Here is an 18,754-nt window from a genome sequence, read left to right on the forward strand (position 1 = left end):
AATGAATACAATTTGTGTGTTGTTATTTCGGGGCATAAGCTAGTCAGGCGGCCGGGGTGCTGGGGACACAGCTCCACCGCTCATATTACAACACATTATCACCTGGGTGACTCTTAAATTACCAAGTTGCCAGACCAAGGTACATTCCTGTGTATAAAGCATTGATTGAAATGCAGATTTAATGTCTTATTAAACAAGCATTGTTTTTAAATCCTATCTTTTATAAATCTTGTTTTGAGGGTAGGACAGGATTTATCATATTTGGAAGGAGGAACTGCTTGTTTGTCCCAGCTGCCTGGAACCAAATAATCACACAGAAAATTTATTAATTAAACACTGCTTGGCCTATTAGCTCTAGCTTCTAATTGGCTAATACTTATATTAATTTAACCTATTTCTAATAATCTGTGGCAGTGGCTTACCGGCAAAGATTCAGCATGTCTGACTGTGGCAGCTCCTTAGCGTCTTCCTACTCTGCCCTCTATCTCCCAGCATTCAGTCCAGTTTTCCCACCTAGCTCAGTTCTGCCCTATCAACAGGCCAAGGCAGTGTCTTCGTCATTAATTTAAAAACTGTATCTGAACAGACAGGATGTCCTAGAGGAAAGTCAATGTATCTGTTAAATACAAAAATTTATATACCCACTAGATGAAGTAACTTTGGAAACACTTTCCAATGTATATTTCTCCGACTTTTAGATTAAAATATCAAATAGTGAATCCCTGAAAATCATAGACCTTATGAAAAATTTTGTCTTTCAGGAACAACATGTATACAGAGGGTATTTTAGATCTCACTGAGATGATGCTGAAAGTGGTCAAATGTTCTCCCTTATCAAAGAGAAGCCAAGATCTCCTTGGTAAAAGACAAGACCAAAAACCGGTACTTGCCTGCCTATGAAAAAGTAAGTAGGCTGTTTGAAGTCTGGGTGGGTACACTGAGTTCCCAGGACAAGAGAAAGACAGAGGTTGGGAGGGACAGGGTGCTGTCTCAGTGACTTCCATGAGCCTAACTGTGCAGCTCCCTGCCCACAGGTCGCTGTATAAAAATGGCCTGTGAAGGGGCACTGCATGGTCACGACAATCATGTGGTCCACATTCAACAGGGTTCAAGGTCATAACCAGAACTAATCTGTGGAAGGCTGAGCCACACCAGAGATGGACCTAGATCCTGCAGACACACTGGGCTTCAATTCCAGGGCAAACTGCAGAAAAACACAGATGGGAAAATATTCTGTCACATCACACAGGGAGCCCAGAGAGACACTGGCTGTCAGGAGAAGAGGAGAGAGCTTCAAAGACATAGGAGAAGAACCTGACCTAGGACCAGTGATGCAGGGGAGAGGAGGAGGCTGATGAAGAGATGTAAAGGAACGCTGGCCTGCAGGAGTTAGGGTCACAGATGGCAGGCTTGGGAGGAGAGCCATGCACATCCACACATGAAGTGGTGTCCGTGTACACGCAGTGTCTCTCTTAGTCGGGGCTTCTCTTTGGAGGTAGATCACAAACACATCAGACTGACTTGATCTTCTGTCAAATAAAAGCAAAAAAAGCTGTGATCCTTGAGAATAAGGGATCCTACATGTTCCTCAGAGACCGTCGTTACTGTTTAGAGACTATGGGACTGGGAGACTGAAGGCAAACTGAAGTCTCACGCAACAGCCAACTCGATCCAGAGCATTAGACTGTTTTCACTCTAAGGGCTAAGAGAAGTCACACGAGTAAACCATGCAGTCAGAAGAGCAAGCCACACGTGATGGTCAAGCCGAAAGTGCCCAAAACATGTTTTCCACAGGGGCATATAAAGAAACAACACTAACCTGTGGTAACGAGTCGTCTGAGGTGAACTCACTCCTCTCCACTATACTTGGAAGAGCATGAAAGCATAATGCAAGAACAAGTCTACGATGTTTGAAGAAGCTGGAGTCAGAGGACTCTTGCCTTGGCATCTTGGAGTTTTTTCACAAGAACTCAGGCATCTTCCATGACTCCATTCCTGTTCCGACAGCGCCTGACTGTCAGACCAACAGAGCATCACTCTGGGTCTCATTCCATCCCCTGACTGTTCTCCCATCTCGGCCCTGCTCTATGGAAGCAGTGAGGGTTTAGGAGCCATCGGGTCCTCATGGGGTCCCCTGTAGCCTATGGTACTGACACTTAAGACTCTCTTTCAGGAGACACACAAACTAGCCATCACAGCTTAACTCATGTCTGAGAATCCCGAGTTCCCTGTATACACTGCGCTATGGACTCAAGAACAGCGGAGGCTTACTTTTGCTTTTGAGTCTATGCCTTACTTAGGGTTTTCACTGCTATGAAGACACACTATGGTCACAGCAACTCCTATTAAGAAAACATTTACTTGAGGTGGCTCACATTTTTACAGACGTTCAGTCCCTTATCATTTTGATGGGGAGCATGGAGGCTTGCAAGCATTTGTCCTGTTGGCTGCATCTTGGCTTTTAGGCAACAGGAAGTCAGCTCACTCAGTGGGTGGTATCCTGAGCATTGACAACCTCAAAGCCTGCCCCACAGTGACACTTCCTCCAAGAGGGCCATACCCACACCAACACTCCCCCTAAAGTGCCAGGCTCTATAAGATTAGGGGGGTCAATTACATTCAAACTACCACAATGTAGTGATTAAAATTCTTTTCTCAGTATGCATGAACAATGTACAAGCCTTGTAATGGCTCTTTACTAGAAGTTAAATATAGGCATAGTCTCTCATTATGAGACTTGGGGAAAGTCAGTGGCCCCAGCCCAACTGTATGTGTTCATAATCTGTCTCATTTAATTTGGCAGGTCTTGAAGAGCCATGGACAAGACTACCTTGTTGGCAACAGGCTGACCAGGGCGGACATTCACCTGCTGGAAGTTCTCCTCTATGTTGAAGAGCTTGACTCCAGCCTTCTGGCCCCTTTCCCCCTGCTGAAGGTGAGATCACCTCAGAGAGGCAGCCGCACACGCATTGCTCTGAGAATATAGTGGTGGCCTGGGGGCTGCTGAGGGCCCACACTTCAGCATCCAAACTGAGCTACTAGATGCTGGTTTGAGATATGACAATAATCTTTCTGTGTATGGAGATTTGAAGGTGGTACCCCAAGAAGAATATTTTGTCTTTTGTCATGACCCCACAGCTCACTCCCTGGACCCCTGTTCCTTGCAGGCTGCTTCTGGCCTTCATCTTCCATCTCATGTGGTTTGTCTCTGCACACTCAGTGTCTAAGCAGGCCTCTGTCATGCTGACCCTTTCCTCTGCTCTGACTCCTCAGCACTGTGCTTCTCTCTTCACGGTCCCCACCATGCTGTCTCCCCACACCCCAGTGACCTCATCCTCATCTCCAGTGTGAAAACTGACTGTGAGTTATTCCTGGTCAGACTTTAATATTTTCTGTCCCCATTTCCTACTCAGTTTTTCACGTCTTCACTTTTCTTTGGTATCTCTGCTTTCACACCCAAGAGACACAGTGCTCTGTGCTCTGCACCACACTCTGCACAAGGGCCTGAGGAGAAGACAATTGGATGTCAAAGGAGGTCTTAGGGAAATTATGATGAGCTATGCTTTCTAGCTCATGGATTTGTCGTTCCTCTCATGTCTACACGGGGCCTGTTTCAAGGATGCAGTTGGTCGTGTGCTGGGAGGGACTCAGATGTTTTACACTGTGCACATGAGAAGTTCTAACTCTCAGGCTGTGTTTTCTGGATTACAGGCCCTGAAGAGCAGAATCAGCAGCCTGCCCAATGTGAAGAAGTTCCTGTAGGCTGGCAGCCAGAGAAAGCCTCCCATTAATGCAAAACAAATCGAAGAGGCCAGGAAGATTTTCAAGTTTTAGTAAAGCTGCATTTACCGAGTCCTTGTATTCCAGTCTCTGGTGTTTTTCAAAACTGAGTAGTGGCTGTGGATCCTGGTTATTTTGAAATAATAAACATGGAAAACACTGTATGTAGCTAGTGTGTTTGAAGTGTGAGCTGGGATTCCTGGCGGCACACATAAAGAGAAAGGCAAACTAAAAACACTTCATTTAAAAGCAAACTAGTCTGATTAGGCACCTATTCCTCCACCCCCACTCCTGTCATCCAGGGACTCTGCCCTCCAGGTTGAGGCCCAGGAGGAAGCTCCAATCTCCTGACAGGCACACTCCTGACAAGTTGACTCTGGATCCTAAACAGCACTGCTTCCATGCTGCCCCTCATGGTCACTGACAATACTGCATCGGTGAGGTGTCTTTTTTTTTTTAAGATTTATTTATTTATTATGTATACAACATTCTGCCTCCATGTATGCCCACATGCCAGAGGAGGGCGCCAGATCTCATTACAGATGGTTGTGAGCCACCATGTGGTTGCTGGGAATTGAACTCAGGACCTCTGGAAGAGCAGAGGGTGCTCTAAACCACTGAGCCATCTCTCCAGCCCCTCTGTGAGGTGTCTTGGTGACTCACAGTAGGTCCCCTCCAACTACTCTCCTTCCAGGAGGCCCAGGCTCAAGCAAGATCTAATTCTTCACCCTCTCCAGCTGATTCTGACCATGAATCTCACACTTCTTGACCCAGTCAGGCTACTCCTCTAGGCCCTGTCCTAGGTAGGAGCTACATTCTTGATTTATCTTGGATCATGTGATCTAAGGTCCTTATCTGAGCTGCATCTCGAGCCCAGGTAGAAGTCATAGCCATAAACTCTCTTGGTGTTTGCTTCCATTCTTTATTGCACAGGCGTGGCCTACGTCCAGGCACGAGCGGCATCAGTTCATTCTCTTGCTGAGTCAGACCTGGGACCCTCACCTGATTCTGCCCCTCAGGCCCAGCCTGGAGCAGCAGCATCTTGACATCTTCACCAGTGCCAAGGGCCTGACCAGCAGCTCTGTCCTTCAACACTACAACCCTGGGACAATGGCCTTCTCCTCCTGGTGTCAGGCTGGTCACATGGCCGAGCAGGCATGAAAGAGACTGGGGAATGGTTGTCCTAGAGGTTGTCACTGCTTACAAGCCACTGAAGAAAATGTTCACCCAGATCTGATCCCAATCTTTGTCTTTCCTGGGGCTGGGCAGGCTGACAGTAAAACCCTCTAGTTATTGGGAACTCTCGGCACCATGGAAACCGCACTGTGGCCCCATGATTGGCGGTGCTGTGGAAACTCAGGGTATGGTGGCTGAGTTCTTGGAAGTTAGAGGTCTGTTGATGCCACTCACGGGTTTTGCCTGATGAAGGAAGGATGCTCAGTGAGACACAGAGGTGGGCCATAGCAGATGAGAAACACCAAAGACACCTCAAGACAATTTGGCCTGGATTTGCAACCTTAACAGAGGGTGTTGGACCTACACACACATCTGTGCTACATCAGGAGCTGTGGCAAAGCATCAGTCTTTGAAAATATAGTTCTGGTCAGTGGTGGAGCATCATGGGAGGCTCTAGGTTCAATCTTCTCTAGCCCAAAAAAGAAAAAAAAGTAAGATAGGAAGAGCAGAAGAAAGAAAAAAAATACGAAAGAAGGAATGGAGAAAGACTGTATCTCCTAACCTTCAGTTCAAGAAGCCTCCATCTTAAAATATCTTTAGGACAGGGTAGACAGACGATTCTGGAGTTAAAAGTACTTAGGCTCTTACAGAGGACCCTATATCAGTTCACAGCAGCAGGTCAAAACTGCCTCAAACTCCACTTTTTAGTGAAGCATGGGAAGGGAATCTGATGCCCTCCTCTGGCCTCCCTGGGTACTGCTGCATGTGGTACACACAGAAAGTAGCAGGCAAAAACTCAAAGGGATAAAATAAAAAATAACTAAATCTCTCCTTTTAAAGAAGAGGTTATTATAGAGTCAGTGGGATAACTTAGTGTGTAAAGCACTTTTCACACAGCGCTGGTTCCCTGGAATTCACCTAAAATTGGAATGAGGGAGCCAACGCAAGGGTTGTCCTCTGACTTGCACAGGTATGCACATGCGTGCATGCACACAATACACTAATTAATTACTTAATTAATTGATAACCATGTTGAAAGCAAAGTGTTCAGGCAGCAAAGTGGCTGCAGCCACCTCTTTCCTTCCTTGCCAGCAGGAGGGTTGAACATGCCTGGGCAGAGCAGAAGCATTGTCCCCTGAGACTCTATCAGACAAGATTCCAGCAGTAGCTCAGGTACAGCAGCTCTAACTCCTGAGCTCCCTTTCCCACCCTACTTTGTATATTCTTTTTCTGACTCAAAAACTGTTTACTAAAATAATTGCCCATCATCACACATGGAAACAGTCAAATCAGGACTCCACCCAAGGTTCAATAGCCAGGGTTCTGCACACAGCCTTCCTGAATGCTTCTGGCTTGGAAGAATTCTGACAACACTCAAATCCCAGCAGCACCTTACTGCTGGTGTCAGAATTCACAGTCCTCTGTCAGGACTGCAATGTCCCCAGCGTGTGTATCTCAGACTCTTGAGCGCAACACACTCCAGGTGTGGTAAATTATTTGCTTCAATAGGCTTGTTAGTGAGGTGGGCAACCCGGAAGCAGACTAAAAGGGTTAGGGCCATTCCAAAGCTTCAGGATGGATCTGGCTACCACCACTCACAGACCCCATAGTGCTCTGGCAGGCTACCAACCATGAGCAGGCGTGGTCGGGGACAAAAGAGAAGTCATAGACCCAGTGAACTGGAAGACACAAGAGAGGAGCAGGATGAAAACAGAAAGAGGTAGTGTTGAGTGTGCTGGGTTGAGAGAGGGGGCAATGGAAGTATGCGCGTGTTAGCAAGCCCACTGGCTTCCTCCAGGTGCCTGCTGTCTTGGGGACTCTAAAACACCCACTTAGAAAGGATCCTGCATTCTCACTTCTCCTCAGACCTTGGGGCAAAGTGCAGATTCCTCCCCTTCAGAGTTTCAGCCCTGGCTTCCTCCTGGGCAATCTAGATTTCTGCCAACAATTAGCTGAATGACTTTCAGCCCAACAGAACTGAGGTCTGTGTCCAGGGTCCACAATGTATGACCCTGGAAGTTAGTATAAGGTTGGGACTGCGGGACAGATCTTATATGAGGTAGAGATGGACCTCTATGAAACTATGGAGTCTTTGGGGGATCAGGGACTCCTCAGAGAAGGTGTGGGTTCCATTGACCACAGCCTCCCCTGACTCTAGATTCTTGGCATGTGGTATCCCAGGTCAGAGAGAGCCCTACATGGCTGGTTCATCGGCAGAAGCTCCCTTGTCAATACTCACGTGTGGATTCTTGTGTAGTGTTCTAGGGTTCACAGAAGGCAAGACAGACTGTAAATGAATAGTAACTGGAAGAGAAGCACTGGGCTTGGGAATCAACGGGAAGGAGAGGACAGAAGGCATCTTTAGAAGGAGATGCGGCCAAAGAGGACTGTCTGATGCTCCTTTCTTGCAGGTCAAGGAGGGACTTCAGATTTCCCTTGTATTTCCAACGCATTGTTGGTGTTGGCCAAGAGATAGTTCCAACTTTCTATCCCTGTGTTAGTCGCCTGCCAATCCGTCTCGAGTTGTGGGTTTTCAAAGGAGTGTTTGGTGAGTATGGTAGGAGCCTGTGCCCTTGGAGAATAAGATAGTTGAACATAGTCTGGTAATTGTCATCAAACTACCTGGCACAGTGGGTCCCTGATCCAGCATCTCTTAGAAAGGTAGATAAGATGTCAGCCAAGTTTAAGGGGGCCCCACATAAGTGCCTTTTTCTTTTTACTTCTCCCATCTTAACTGGCAGTCTTCCTGGGGGTTGCTGCTGCTCCTGCTGCTCCTGCTCCTAGCTGAGCATCTTCTTCCCTTCCCAGGTTTGCAACATGAACTAATTCCAGTCTTCGAGGATACCTACAGGGTTTTGATAAAAGTTAAGCCAGACCCAGATGGCAAGCTCCTGTACCTTTATGGGTTGAGAGAAGAAAGGGCTTTTACACTGGTTCTCATCGTGTCGCTGGCTTGCAAGCTCCGGATGAAACGAAATCGAGGTAAATGAGTTCGTGTATCCTGGTAGAAGGCATTTTCTTCTCGGGGGATCTGAAAAGGTCACTTTTCCCACTTCTTGTGTTCCCTCTAGTTAGTTCCATTGTCTAAAGGACAAGGGCAGAGAGTAGAGTTCTGAGAACCACCAGCCAATCTAACAATCTCTAGGTGTGAGCTTTCAGAGTAGGACCAGCAAACTGCAGCCATTGAAGGGGATTATGTATTTGATGTAAATAGGGAAGATCTTGTTTGTGGTTTTCACGTGTGGAATTGTGTCCCTAGGGCTCTGCTCTCTAGAGGGATGCAATCTGTCAAATCTCTTTGCCTGGCCCATGGCTTAGCTTCACCTGACTGTGCTTCTCAACAGCCAGTCTGAGGCCCAGCAGCGTCAGGGTCACCCGGGCACTGATTAAAAGTCTTAATGCACTCAGGCACCCTCTCCACTATCACACAACCAGAAACTGGAGAGTGAGACATTGACATGGGCTTTAACAAGCCGCCCAGAGCACTGGGGCGTGCCCAAGTCCAAACCCACCCTGTAAAATCCCTGTGCCAGCATGGGCCTCAGCAGCTGCTTCCTTTTTAGCTAGAGCCTGGGCCAGAGGCCTGCAAAGTCCTGTGCTGTGGTCCTTGAAGAGATACTTTATTTAAGGTGGAGGACTGTGCGGCATCCATTGTTCAGAAGACATGCTTGGCCATGACTTCAGCATGGGGACAGGAGCCTTGCTGTGGAAACGCCTGTGCCTGGAGACTGGGACACCAAGCTCCAGATCTGTTTGTGCCATGACAGGTGGGAGGGGTGGGTGATACCAGTTTTATGAACTATATCCTGGTTTATTATTGCAATGTTCCAGTTTTAAATGATTTTTTAATCAATTTTAATGGTTTTTAATAAATAAAAGGTGCAGCTGGGAAACTGGGCCTGTGTATTTGACTCAAATGGGAAAGAGCTAGCCTGTTTGGTTTTTGGTTTTATTGCTTTCTAATGTTGCATTTTTTTGCTTAACTTTTCTTTTGTTTGTTTGGTTTTCAAGACAGGGTTTCTCTGTAGCTCTGGTTGTCCCGGAACTCACTTTGTAGACCAGGTTGGCCTCGAGCTCTGAGATCTGCCTGCCTGTGCCTCTTGAGCATTCATATTAAAAAGGCTTGTGCAACCACCGCCCAGTTTAATCTTTATCTGGTGAGAGGAAGAGGTAAAAGACATCATTCTATAGTACTCTGGGCTCCTCCTGGACTTTAGGGCTGTGTGTTAAGGTTTTCTAGAGGAGTCTTGTGGGCACCCTCCTGGAGATGAGCTTCTCACCTGGGCCTGCATCCCAGCAGAGTTTCAGGGAGGGAACTGGGGGATGGGAGAAGAGGCGTGGCAGCTGTGGAATTGTAAGGAAACAATCACATCCAGGTTGTGCAGCATGGGGCTCACTGCCTGCATCCAAGGGAGCAGGGAAGTTTCAGTATGAGCCTTTGTGAAGCTGACTTAGACTGAGTGGGAGATTTTGCATGAAGATGCTTGCAGTGGGATTTGCCCATAGTAAGTAGAATAGATCCTTCCAGGTAGAAAAATCTAGGAGTCAATTTCATTTTTTCTTTTTCTCCCTCCTTACCTCCCTCCCTGTCTCCTTCCTTCCTTGCTTCCTTCCTTCCTCCCTCCCTCCCTCTCTCTCTCTCTTTCTTTCTTTCTTTTTTTCTTCTTCCTTTCTTTCGGGGGGTGGAGGCTAAACATGGAGGTTGAGAGCTGTAAGCAAGTAACTTACCTCTGAGAAAATGGCAATGGGATGAGGAGTCTGACAGTGCAGGGGCAAAGGAGGATAACTGACATCTTCAAGCCCCAATAACAGGCAGAGGAGGTAAGAGCCAGAGCCTGGGTGGAGGGAGCAGATTGACAGGTGCTGAGAACAGAGGCAAGATGAGTGATTGAGCATCCATTGTGTTCAGATGACTCTTGTTATGCCTGTGGGGCCTGGAGTTACTGAATGCAGGACTTAGCAGGTCAAATGTAAACAGTGAGGAGGGATTTTATATATAGTTTCACAGTTAAGAAGGCAAAACATACCTTACCTGTAGACTGTATTCTTTGTGGTTTTCTGTTTGACCTCTCTGTAAACTTCTCTGTAACCAGCTGCTTCTGTGCCCCCCCATGTCGCCTGAGTGCAGGTGCCACTGTCTGGCTTTTTATATCTAAGATACACCATTACTAATTTAAATTATGTTAAATCTTAAATACATAACACTCTCTTGAATGGTATAATTTTAATCAGAGTGATGGCTCATGCCCTCAATCCCAGCACCTGGAAGGAAGAGGCCAGGAGACCTTAAATACTTAGCCAGGCAGGCCTACACAGGATGACCTGCTTTCAAGAGCAAAACAAAGTCATTTTTTGTTTGTTTGTTTTCAGTTCGTTTTGGAGAGCGTTTTTTTTTTTTTTTTTTTTTTTTTTTTTTTTTTTTTTTGAGACAGAGTTCCTCTGTGTAACCATCTCAGCTGTTCTGGAATTAGCTCTTGTAAACCAGGCTGGAAATCATGGAGATCTGCCTGCCTCTGCATCCTGGGTGCAGGGGATTAAAGGCATGCACCACCACTGCCCAGCAATAAGGTACTTTTTTAAATATTTATTTATTTATTTATTTATTTATTTATTATGTATACAATATTCTGTCTGTGTGCCTGAAGGCCAGAAGAGGGTGCCAGACCTCTTTACAGATGGTTGTGAGCCACCATGTGGTTGCTGGGAATTGAACTCAGGACCTTTGGAAGAGCAGGCAATGCTCTTAACCACTGAGCCATCTCTCCAGCCCCCAATTAGGTACTTTAAAAAAGCAGATCGATATAAATGTATATACAGGCATGTATATGCTGTAACAACAGAGAGAAAAGAGTCTGTGAATTTGAAAGAGAACACGGAGGGTGTGTTCAAGAATTTGGAGGGATCAAGGGAGGGAAAATGATTATAATTAGATTATAATCTCAAAAAAATTAAGCGGCTACTTCTAGTGTTTTTGCTAACGTTTAGGAGCTGACTTTGCTGATTTTCTCAGTGTCAGAAACAACCTCGATGACATGGCTCCCTGGTCATTTCCTGGGTCCTCAGATAGAGTAGGAGTTGTATAGGGCGACACGCCAGTGGGCAGAACAAGGCTCTTACTGTCTTGATTTTTCTTATGTTGATCAAAGCTTAGGTCCAATTAGATAGCTCTTGGTGACTGTCAAGATATGAACTTGCCATGCTGCTTGTTGTTTGGGGTCATGGCCATCACAGCGAGGTAGGGTTATGGGTCGCCTTTCTCCCCTGGCAGCTTGCACAGTCCCAGCTGGTGTTATGGAAGCAAGTCCTCAGGGGGGAGGCTTTCAGGGAAGTCCCAGCTGGAATCCTCCAAGTCCTGTGTCAGAAGTGTGTGGTATCTTTACCCATGGGCCCGGGAGTGCCTCATACCTAGTAGTGAGACTTGTAGTAGGGAGTCCGGGACTTTGAGGGAGAGCATTATGACCCCAAGTGCATAACTCCATTGAAAATTACAGTTCTACAAATACCCTATCTGTTGTCTTAGGTTTCTGTTGCTGTGATAAACACCGTGGTCCTAAGAAACTTGGGAAGGAAAGGGTTTACTTCATCCTACAGTTTGTAGTCCATCTTCCAGGGAAGTCAGGATAGGAACTCAAGGCAGGAACCTAGAGGCAGGACTGAAGAAGAGGCCATGGAGAATTGCTGGTTACGGGCTGGCTCCTGCAGGCTTCTTCAGTCTGCTCTCTTATACACCCAGAACCACCTTCCCATGGGTGCCCCCACTTACAATGGGCTGGGCCATTTTGTGTCAATTATTAAATAGGAAAATGTGCCACAGGTGAGCCTACAAGCCATATTTTCTCAGTTGAGCTTCCCTCTTCCCTCATAACTCTAGTTTTGTCAAGATGACATAAAACAAGTGAGCACACTCGTGTAATTTTAGGTAAATATAAAATAACGTAATTCCTTATAATGTTTTCACATAATTTAATGATTTGTTCTTTTCCCTCCCATTGTAGAGGATCCGGTGTGCTCTTCGATACACGGATAGCTCAAAGGCCACCAGGCTGTTAACCACAATGTTTCCCAGCCTCCTGGGTGGGAAACAGGTCATGCATCCCTCTCTTTGAAGGGACAACCCTGTGTGTTTGGCATTCCTGGTTCCCTAGTGCTTATCTGTGAGCACAAGGGCCTCTGTGCCTCCCACAGCTGGGAAGGGTCTGACGTGTGTGCAGATGTGCATGCTGGCCTGAGCTGGAGGTTGATGGCAGTGGAAGTGGAGCTCACGAGAATACACCAGGGCAATGGTGTGGAGCCCAGGCTAGACCTGAGGAAGGGGAGGTATACAGAGAGGATTAGAAGGACCCACCAGGCTAGACCTCAACAGAAGATGTTCAGGACAGGACTGGGCCTGGATATTTGATATTGCATGGAAAGGGTGAAGTCATGGGTTCCAGTGAGGGCAAGAACAGAATATTCTTCTGCATTTTTTGAGAGAGGGCACCACTACTCTGTAGCTCTGAGTGTTCTAGAACTCACTATGCAGACCAGACTGGCCTCAAACTCACATAGATCCATGTAGCTCTGCCTCCCAAGTGCTGGAATTAAAGTCATGTGTCACCACACCAGGTTAAAGATAGAAAAACATTTTAAAGATAGTTTCTGTTAATGTTATTTTGCTTAATGTGCATTTTCCTCTTTTATTATTACTATTAAAGTATTTTCAATATTTATTCTGTGTGTTGAGGTGTTTTGCCTACAGTTATGTATGTGCATCATGGGTGTCCAGTGACCACAGAGGCCAGAGGAGGACATCAGGTTCTCTAGAGCTGGAGTGACAGATGCTGGGCCCTAACCTGGGTCCTCTGCAAGAGCAACATGGCTTATCACCTCTGAGCCAGCTCTCCAGATTGTCTCTAACTATTTTAAATTTTATATTTTGTCTTCTCTTTCCTTCATTAATTTTTCTTTTTATAAAAAAATCTTTCACTACCTACCTAATACCTGTCTATCAAACCTGCAATCTTTAAATGTTTTTTTCCACTTTTCTTTTTATCTTCTCCACTTTTAAACTAATTTTGCTTTTAAAGTTTTTTGTTTATTCTACATTGATGTTAGTTACTCCTTTTTTTTTTGCTAGTGTATTTTTATTTTGCTTTTTTCTGTTTTCACAAGTTTTGTTTTTATTTGTAGTGATGATTGCATGTTGAACTCTTCAAATGTGATGCACATAATCCCAGGTCAATAATCTGAACACACGAGACACATATAGCATTTGTTCCTCCTTATTATCTCACAATAGCCAGGATCCACACTCGCTCCTCATTTTTGCAAAACATCAAAGACTGGTATCTGTGGCCTCTGCCAATTCAACTTGGCTGAAACTTAAAAATCTTCTTTGCCTTTTCAATGATTTCCTCATCATAGGGAGGCTTTCTCTGGCTGCCAGGCTGCAGGAACTTCTTCACATTGGGCAGGCTGCTGATTCTGCTCTTCAGGGCCTGTAATCCAGAACACACAGCCTGAGAGTCAGAACTGCTCGTGTGCACAGTGTAAAATATCTGAGCCTTTCTCAGCACACAACCTTGAAACAGGCCCAGAATAGACTTGAGAAGAACGAAAAATCCATGAGCTAGAAACCATAGCTCAGCATAATTTCCTTAAAACCTCCTTTGACATCCAACTGCCTTCTCTTCAGGCCCCTGTACACAGCCTGTGCAGAGTGTGGTGCAGAGCACAGAGCACTGTGTCTCTTGGGTGTAAAGCAGAGACTACCAAAGAAAAGTGAAGACGTGAAAAACTGAGTAGGAAATGGAAACGAAAATTTCCAAGTCTGACCAGGAGCAACTCACAGTCAATTTTCACACTGTAGATTAGGATGGGGTCACTGGGGGAAGAGGGAAGACAGCATGGTGGGGACCATGGAGAGAGAAGCACAGTGCTGAGGACTCAGAGCAGAGGAAGGGGTCAGCATGACAGAGTCCTGCTCAGACACTGAGTGTGCAGAGACAGGCCACATGGGATGGAAGATGAAGGCCAGAAGCAGCCTGCAAGGAACAGGGGTCCAGGGAGTGAGCTGTGGGTTCCTGTGTCTTTTTCATGATAAAAGGTAAAACGGTCTTCTTCGGGTTCCAGTCTTAAAACTCAATATGTAAAAAGATTATTTTCATGCATGTAACCAGGATCTAGTAGCTCAGTTTGGAGGCCTGAGGTTAGGCACTCAGCAGCCCAGAGGAATATTATATCCTAAGAGGCAAGTAGGTGTGGATGCTTTTCTGCCTCTCTTACCTTCAGCAGGGGAAATGGCTCAAGAATGTTGGAGTCAAGCTCTTCAACATAGAGGAGAACTTCCAGCAGGTGAATGTCCACCCTGGTCAGCCTGTTGCCAACAAGGTAGTCTTGTCCGTGGCTCTTCAAGACCTGCCAAATTAAATGAGACAGATTATGAGCATACAGGGTTGAGCTATGGCCACTACTTCTTCCCAAGTCTCCCAATGGAGTCTCTGACTCTTCCTGGCAGGTATACAACTGCAGACACAGGCCTATGATGCAAGAGGCAGCATGAAAAGTCAGGCACGCAATCTCCTCTCTAAAGCTCAGGTGACCTTTCTCTGTCATTGCACATTCCACAGCCTTCACACCGCCACCCTATGTACATTTTCCACATGGGATAAGGGCTTAGCCCCTTACACATCATGACTCCTCCCCTTAGTTTGAAATGATGGAGCACCGGGATTTCAGGACATTCCTCTCCCTGTCCTGTCCGTTCAGTCCGTGTGCAGAGCCCTCATTTGCAGGGAACATCAGTCACCAGAGAACACCCTGTGTCTGTCCTCTCCTGTGTCTGCTCTCCTTGGTTCTCTGGAATCTGAAATACACCTGTCTGAGCTACAATACAACCTCCCTGTACAGCATCGGCTCAGACTCCCAACCTTCACTGCGTCATGACTGACGGGGCTGAATTGTACAGGGGGAACTGAGTCGGAGTCTCAGTATCTTTGTAGAGACGCGCATGCCAACACCATACGGGGCTAATCTTCCTATCTGATTTTGGCTATTTATTTAACATTTATTTCAACATTTCTGGTTGTGAGAAGATTTAATAATAGAACTGTCTGAGATACAGTTGGTGACATTTACTTAAATATCCCAGCAATATGAAAATCACTGATAACCTAAAGCACAAGCACTGGCTACAGCATGAGCTACAAGTAGAGAAGAATTAAAATGCTTTGTGGTCACCTTATCACAGTGTGCACATCTACAGAGAAAAAAATATAATGACCACATTCAGAAACAAAGCCAGGCATAGTGGCACACACATTTATTCCAGCACTCAAGATGCTGAGGCAGGTGGATCTCTGGGAGCTTGAGGCCAGTCCACAGAAGAGTTCCAGGAGAGCCAGGACTATATAATAGAGAAATCCTGTAGTAAAGAAAAGGAAAAGAAGAAGGAAAGAAAAAAAACAATAAACTACAAAAGGAAGCATCAAACATTCTCAGTAGAGTTTACTGTGTTCCTGAAAATCATGATTTACACACCAGAGATCATCTAAGTGGTGATGGCTGGACATTGTGTCCTGTGAGACAGGGCCTTGTCTCTAGAGGGCTATGTGGAGACCTGATGGCCCCTAAATCCCTCACTGCTTCCACAGAGCAGAGGCAGCCATGAGTGAACGTTCGGTGAATTATAAATGGGGTCAAAGTCGGGTCTCTGAGGAATGTGTAGGATCCCTAATCCTCTAGGATCACACCTTTGTTCTTAGCTTTTACTTGACTGAAGATCAAGTCAGTCTGACGTGTTCTTGATCTACATCCAAAGAGAAGCCCCAACTAAGAGAGACATCACATGTACACTACACCCCTTCATGTGATTGTGCATTGCTCTCCTCCCAAGCCTGCCATCTGTGACCCTAACTCCTGCAGGCCAGTGTTCCTTTACATCTCTTCATCAGCCTCCTCCTCTGCCTACATCACTGTCCTAGGTCAGGTTCTTCTCCTCTGTCTTTGAAGCTCTCTCCTCTTCTCCTGACAGCCAATGGCTCTCTGGCCTCCCTGTGTGATGTGACAGAATATTTTTCCATCTGTGTTTTTCTGCAGTTTGCCCTGGAATTGAAGCCCAGTGTGTCTGCAAGATCTAGGTCCATCTCTGGTGTGTCTCAGCCTTCCACAGATCAGGTCTGGTTATGGCCTTGAACCCTGTTGAATGTGGACCACTAGATTGGCGTGACCATGCAGTGCCCCTTCACAGGCCATTTTTATACAGTGTCCTGTGGGCAGGGAGCTGCAAGGGAGGCTCATGGAAGGTCACTGAGGCAGCACCCTGTCCTTCCCAATCTCTGCCTTTCTCTTGTCCTGGGAACGCATTGTCCCTAGAATTCAAACAGCCTACTTACTTTTTCAAAGGCAGGCAGGTACCGACTTTTGGCTTTGTCTTTTGCCAAGGAGATCTTGGCTTCTCTTTGGTCTGGGAAACATGTTACCATTTGCAGCATCATCTCAGTGAGATCTATAATCCCCTCTGTATACATGTCAATCCTGAAAGACAAAATTATCCATGTGTTCGAGGGTTTTCAGGGATTCACTATTTTGATTTTTAATCTAAAAACCTGAGAGATTTACACTGAAAATTGGTTGCAAACTTACTCACCTGTAGTGGGAATAACACAGATATGAACTTTGTCCCTAGAACATCCTTTTCAACAAAATACATGCTTAAAGTTTTTGTTAAACACACATGACCCATCCAAACTACAAAGAGCACCACTGGCCCATACAGAGACACAGTCATGATAAACTTGGTGACATCCAAAATGATAACCATCAACCAAGTGGTGGTGGTACACGCCTTTAATCCCAGCACTTGGGATTCGGAGGCAGGGGGATCTCTGTGAGTTCGTGGCCAGCCTGGTCTACTAGAGCTAGTTCTAGGACAGGCAGCAAAGCTACAGAAAAACCCTGTCTAGAAAAACAAAACAAAACAATCACAAACAAAAGATAATAACTATCAACTCTATAGTAGACAGGCTTTCTCTGTCTCTGTCTGTGTGTGGCTGTGTCTCGCTGTGTCTCTGTCTTCACTGTTTCTGTTTCTTTCTGTCGGTCTCTCCTCCGGCCCCCACCTCTACCTGTCCCTCTCTGTCTCCACACTGTGGTTTTCTCATCTTTCCTTCTGCTGCATGGCCCAGAGTCATTGTAGGTCAGAGTTAGAAGTTTTCCACTTGTTTCTCACGAAGAACATCTGGATGACCTCCACACACTGCTGCTAGATTCTGGCCTTTCTGACATTTGTCAGTGTGCCTGTTTCTTCATTCATTCCAGCCACAGCACACACAGACACACGCATCCCTTGTTCACACGGTGATTTTGGGAGAGTTTCACTTTCACACTTCCACGCACTTCTGGTGTTGGCCCCACAAAGGTAGTATTCTGTGTTCCAATGCATCCGTCGCATTCTTAGACTGCTGACACCCTCCAATGTTAGCAGAGTCTGATCCTCACTCCCTTCTTACCCCAATCCTGCCACTGTGGCAGCTGCTGCAGGAGGACTAATCTGCTTCCTCCTTATGCAGGGGGAACTCGAGAATATTTCATATAGCATGAGCCAGGAATATCATAAAATGTTCACGCTTTACCTTTGCTGTGCTCCCCTCACCCCTTCATGTCTGTTCATGGCCAAAATCATATGCTGTGCTCCTCTTTCATCTTTTATTGAATATCATGGCTGATCCTACCATGAGAAAATTATAAATAATGCTGCTACAAGTATTTCTATACAAGCACTGTTACAACCGAGTCTCTGTTTCCCATGGACAAATGTGTCCTGCAGTATAGATCATGACTAGCACCACCTTTAGCTCTTGAACAACTGCAATACTCCTACACAGTGGTTTATGAGTGAAGGATTTTGTCAAGCAGAGTGGGTCCCAGCATGGGTGGTACAGTCCATAGAACTGCGTTAGTGCTGAGTTAAATGATTCAGGTTATCTTGGTCCTTAGGAACCAATCTCTCTAAGCTTCATTGAGTTGACCAGTAGAACTAGCTGGGAATTCAGATGCTTGCTCTGCACTGTTCCTACTCCTGGGTCTCACCCTTCCTTCCCTAGGACTCCTCCTCCAGCCTCAAGCCCTGTGATCTTTGCCCAAAGCTGTTGGCTGAGGTCCAGCACTGAAGCCTTGGGCACCTGGAGTCATGTCTCCCCTATGCTCAGACCCTTGGCCACCGTGTTTGCGATTCTGTCCCTGTGCTGTGCAGACAACATCCTCCTCGGCTGTAGCCACACTCACCTGCATCCACCCCATTTGTCCTTCCCTCTCTTCCATGGACTCTTCCATACTTGGCCTAAGTGGTATAACCAGCCTGCTCCTAGACATAAACCCTGCCACCCTCTTGCTCATTCATGGAGAGACCCAAATCCTTCCTTTGTTTCCCCTTGGAGTAATAACAGGAAATATACCGTACAGGGCTCTCTCCTTCGCGTCCTTCCCATAGAGGTCGTATTTGGTGGCAATGTAGTTGAGAATGGCTCTGCTCTGTACCAGCGTCATCCCATCAATCTCCACCATGGGCACTTGCTGAAACATCAAACGCCCATCTGGGAAACAAGAAAGGAAAAAGGTCTGTGAGGTGTCCTAGGCTCACTTCTCAGGAGCAGAAAAGTTGTATTGAAGTGTCTGATCATGCAGAGGAAAGATAAATGATTGGCTCTCAGTCTTTCAAGCTGAACCCCACTTACTTTTAGCTTCTGTTTCCTCTCTGTCTCCCCCATCTTCTTTTGGCGTTTGAGCTTCTCAAATCCATCTTTATTTCCTATCCAGACAC

General features: G+C 46.2%; 2 protein-coding genes and 1 pseudogene across 4 annotated transcripts in view; 1 reads left to right on the top strand and 2 right to left on the bottom strand.

Moving 5' to 3' along the window:
* The window catches only part of LOC121466002 (glutathione S-transferase A2-like), a 105,520-nt gene that overhangs the window by 76,649 nt on the left and 10,117 nt on the right, over positions 1-18,754 (bottom strand). The window lies entirely within an intron of this gene.
* LOC121466005 lies at positions 769-3,853 on the top strand (annotated as a pseudogene).
* LOC121466001 (glutathione S-transferase A2-like) overlaps positions 13,058-18,754 on the bottom strand; it is a 30,609-nt gene continuing 24,912 nt past the window's right edge. For all 3 annotated transcript variants that reach the window (XM_041679420.1, XM_041679422.1, XM_041679421.1), the window contains exons 4-7: positions 18,395-18,527; positions 16,329-16,470; positions 14,221-14,352; positions 13,058-13,433 (exon numbers count right to left, since the gene is read on the bottom strand). In XM_041679420.1, the coding sequence (XP_041535354.1) occupies positions 13,302-13,433; positions 14,221-14,352; positions 16,329-16,470; positions 18,395-18,527 (539 nt within the window). In that variant the 3' untranslated portion in view covers positions 13,058-13,301. The remainder of the gene's footprint in view (positions 13,434-14,220; positions 14,353-16,328; positions 16,471-18,394; positions 18,528-18,754) is intronic.

This window comes from Microtus oregoni, unplaced genomic scaffold, assembly GCF_018167655.1.
Source record: "Microtus oregoni isolate MIOR12 unplaced genomic scaffold, Mior012 000032F_ref0000030, whole genome shotgun sequence".
NCBI classification, from domain to species: Eukaryota; Metazoa; Chordata; class Mammalia; order Rodentia; family Cricetidae; genus Microtus; species Microtus oregoni.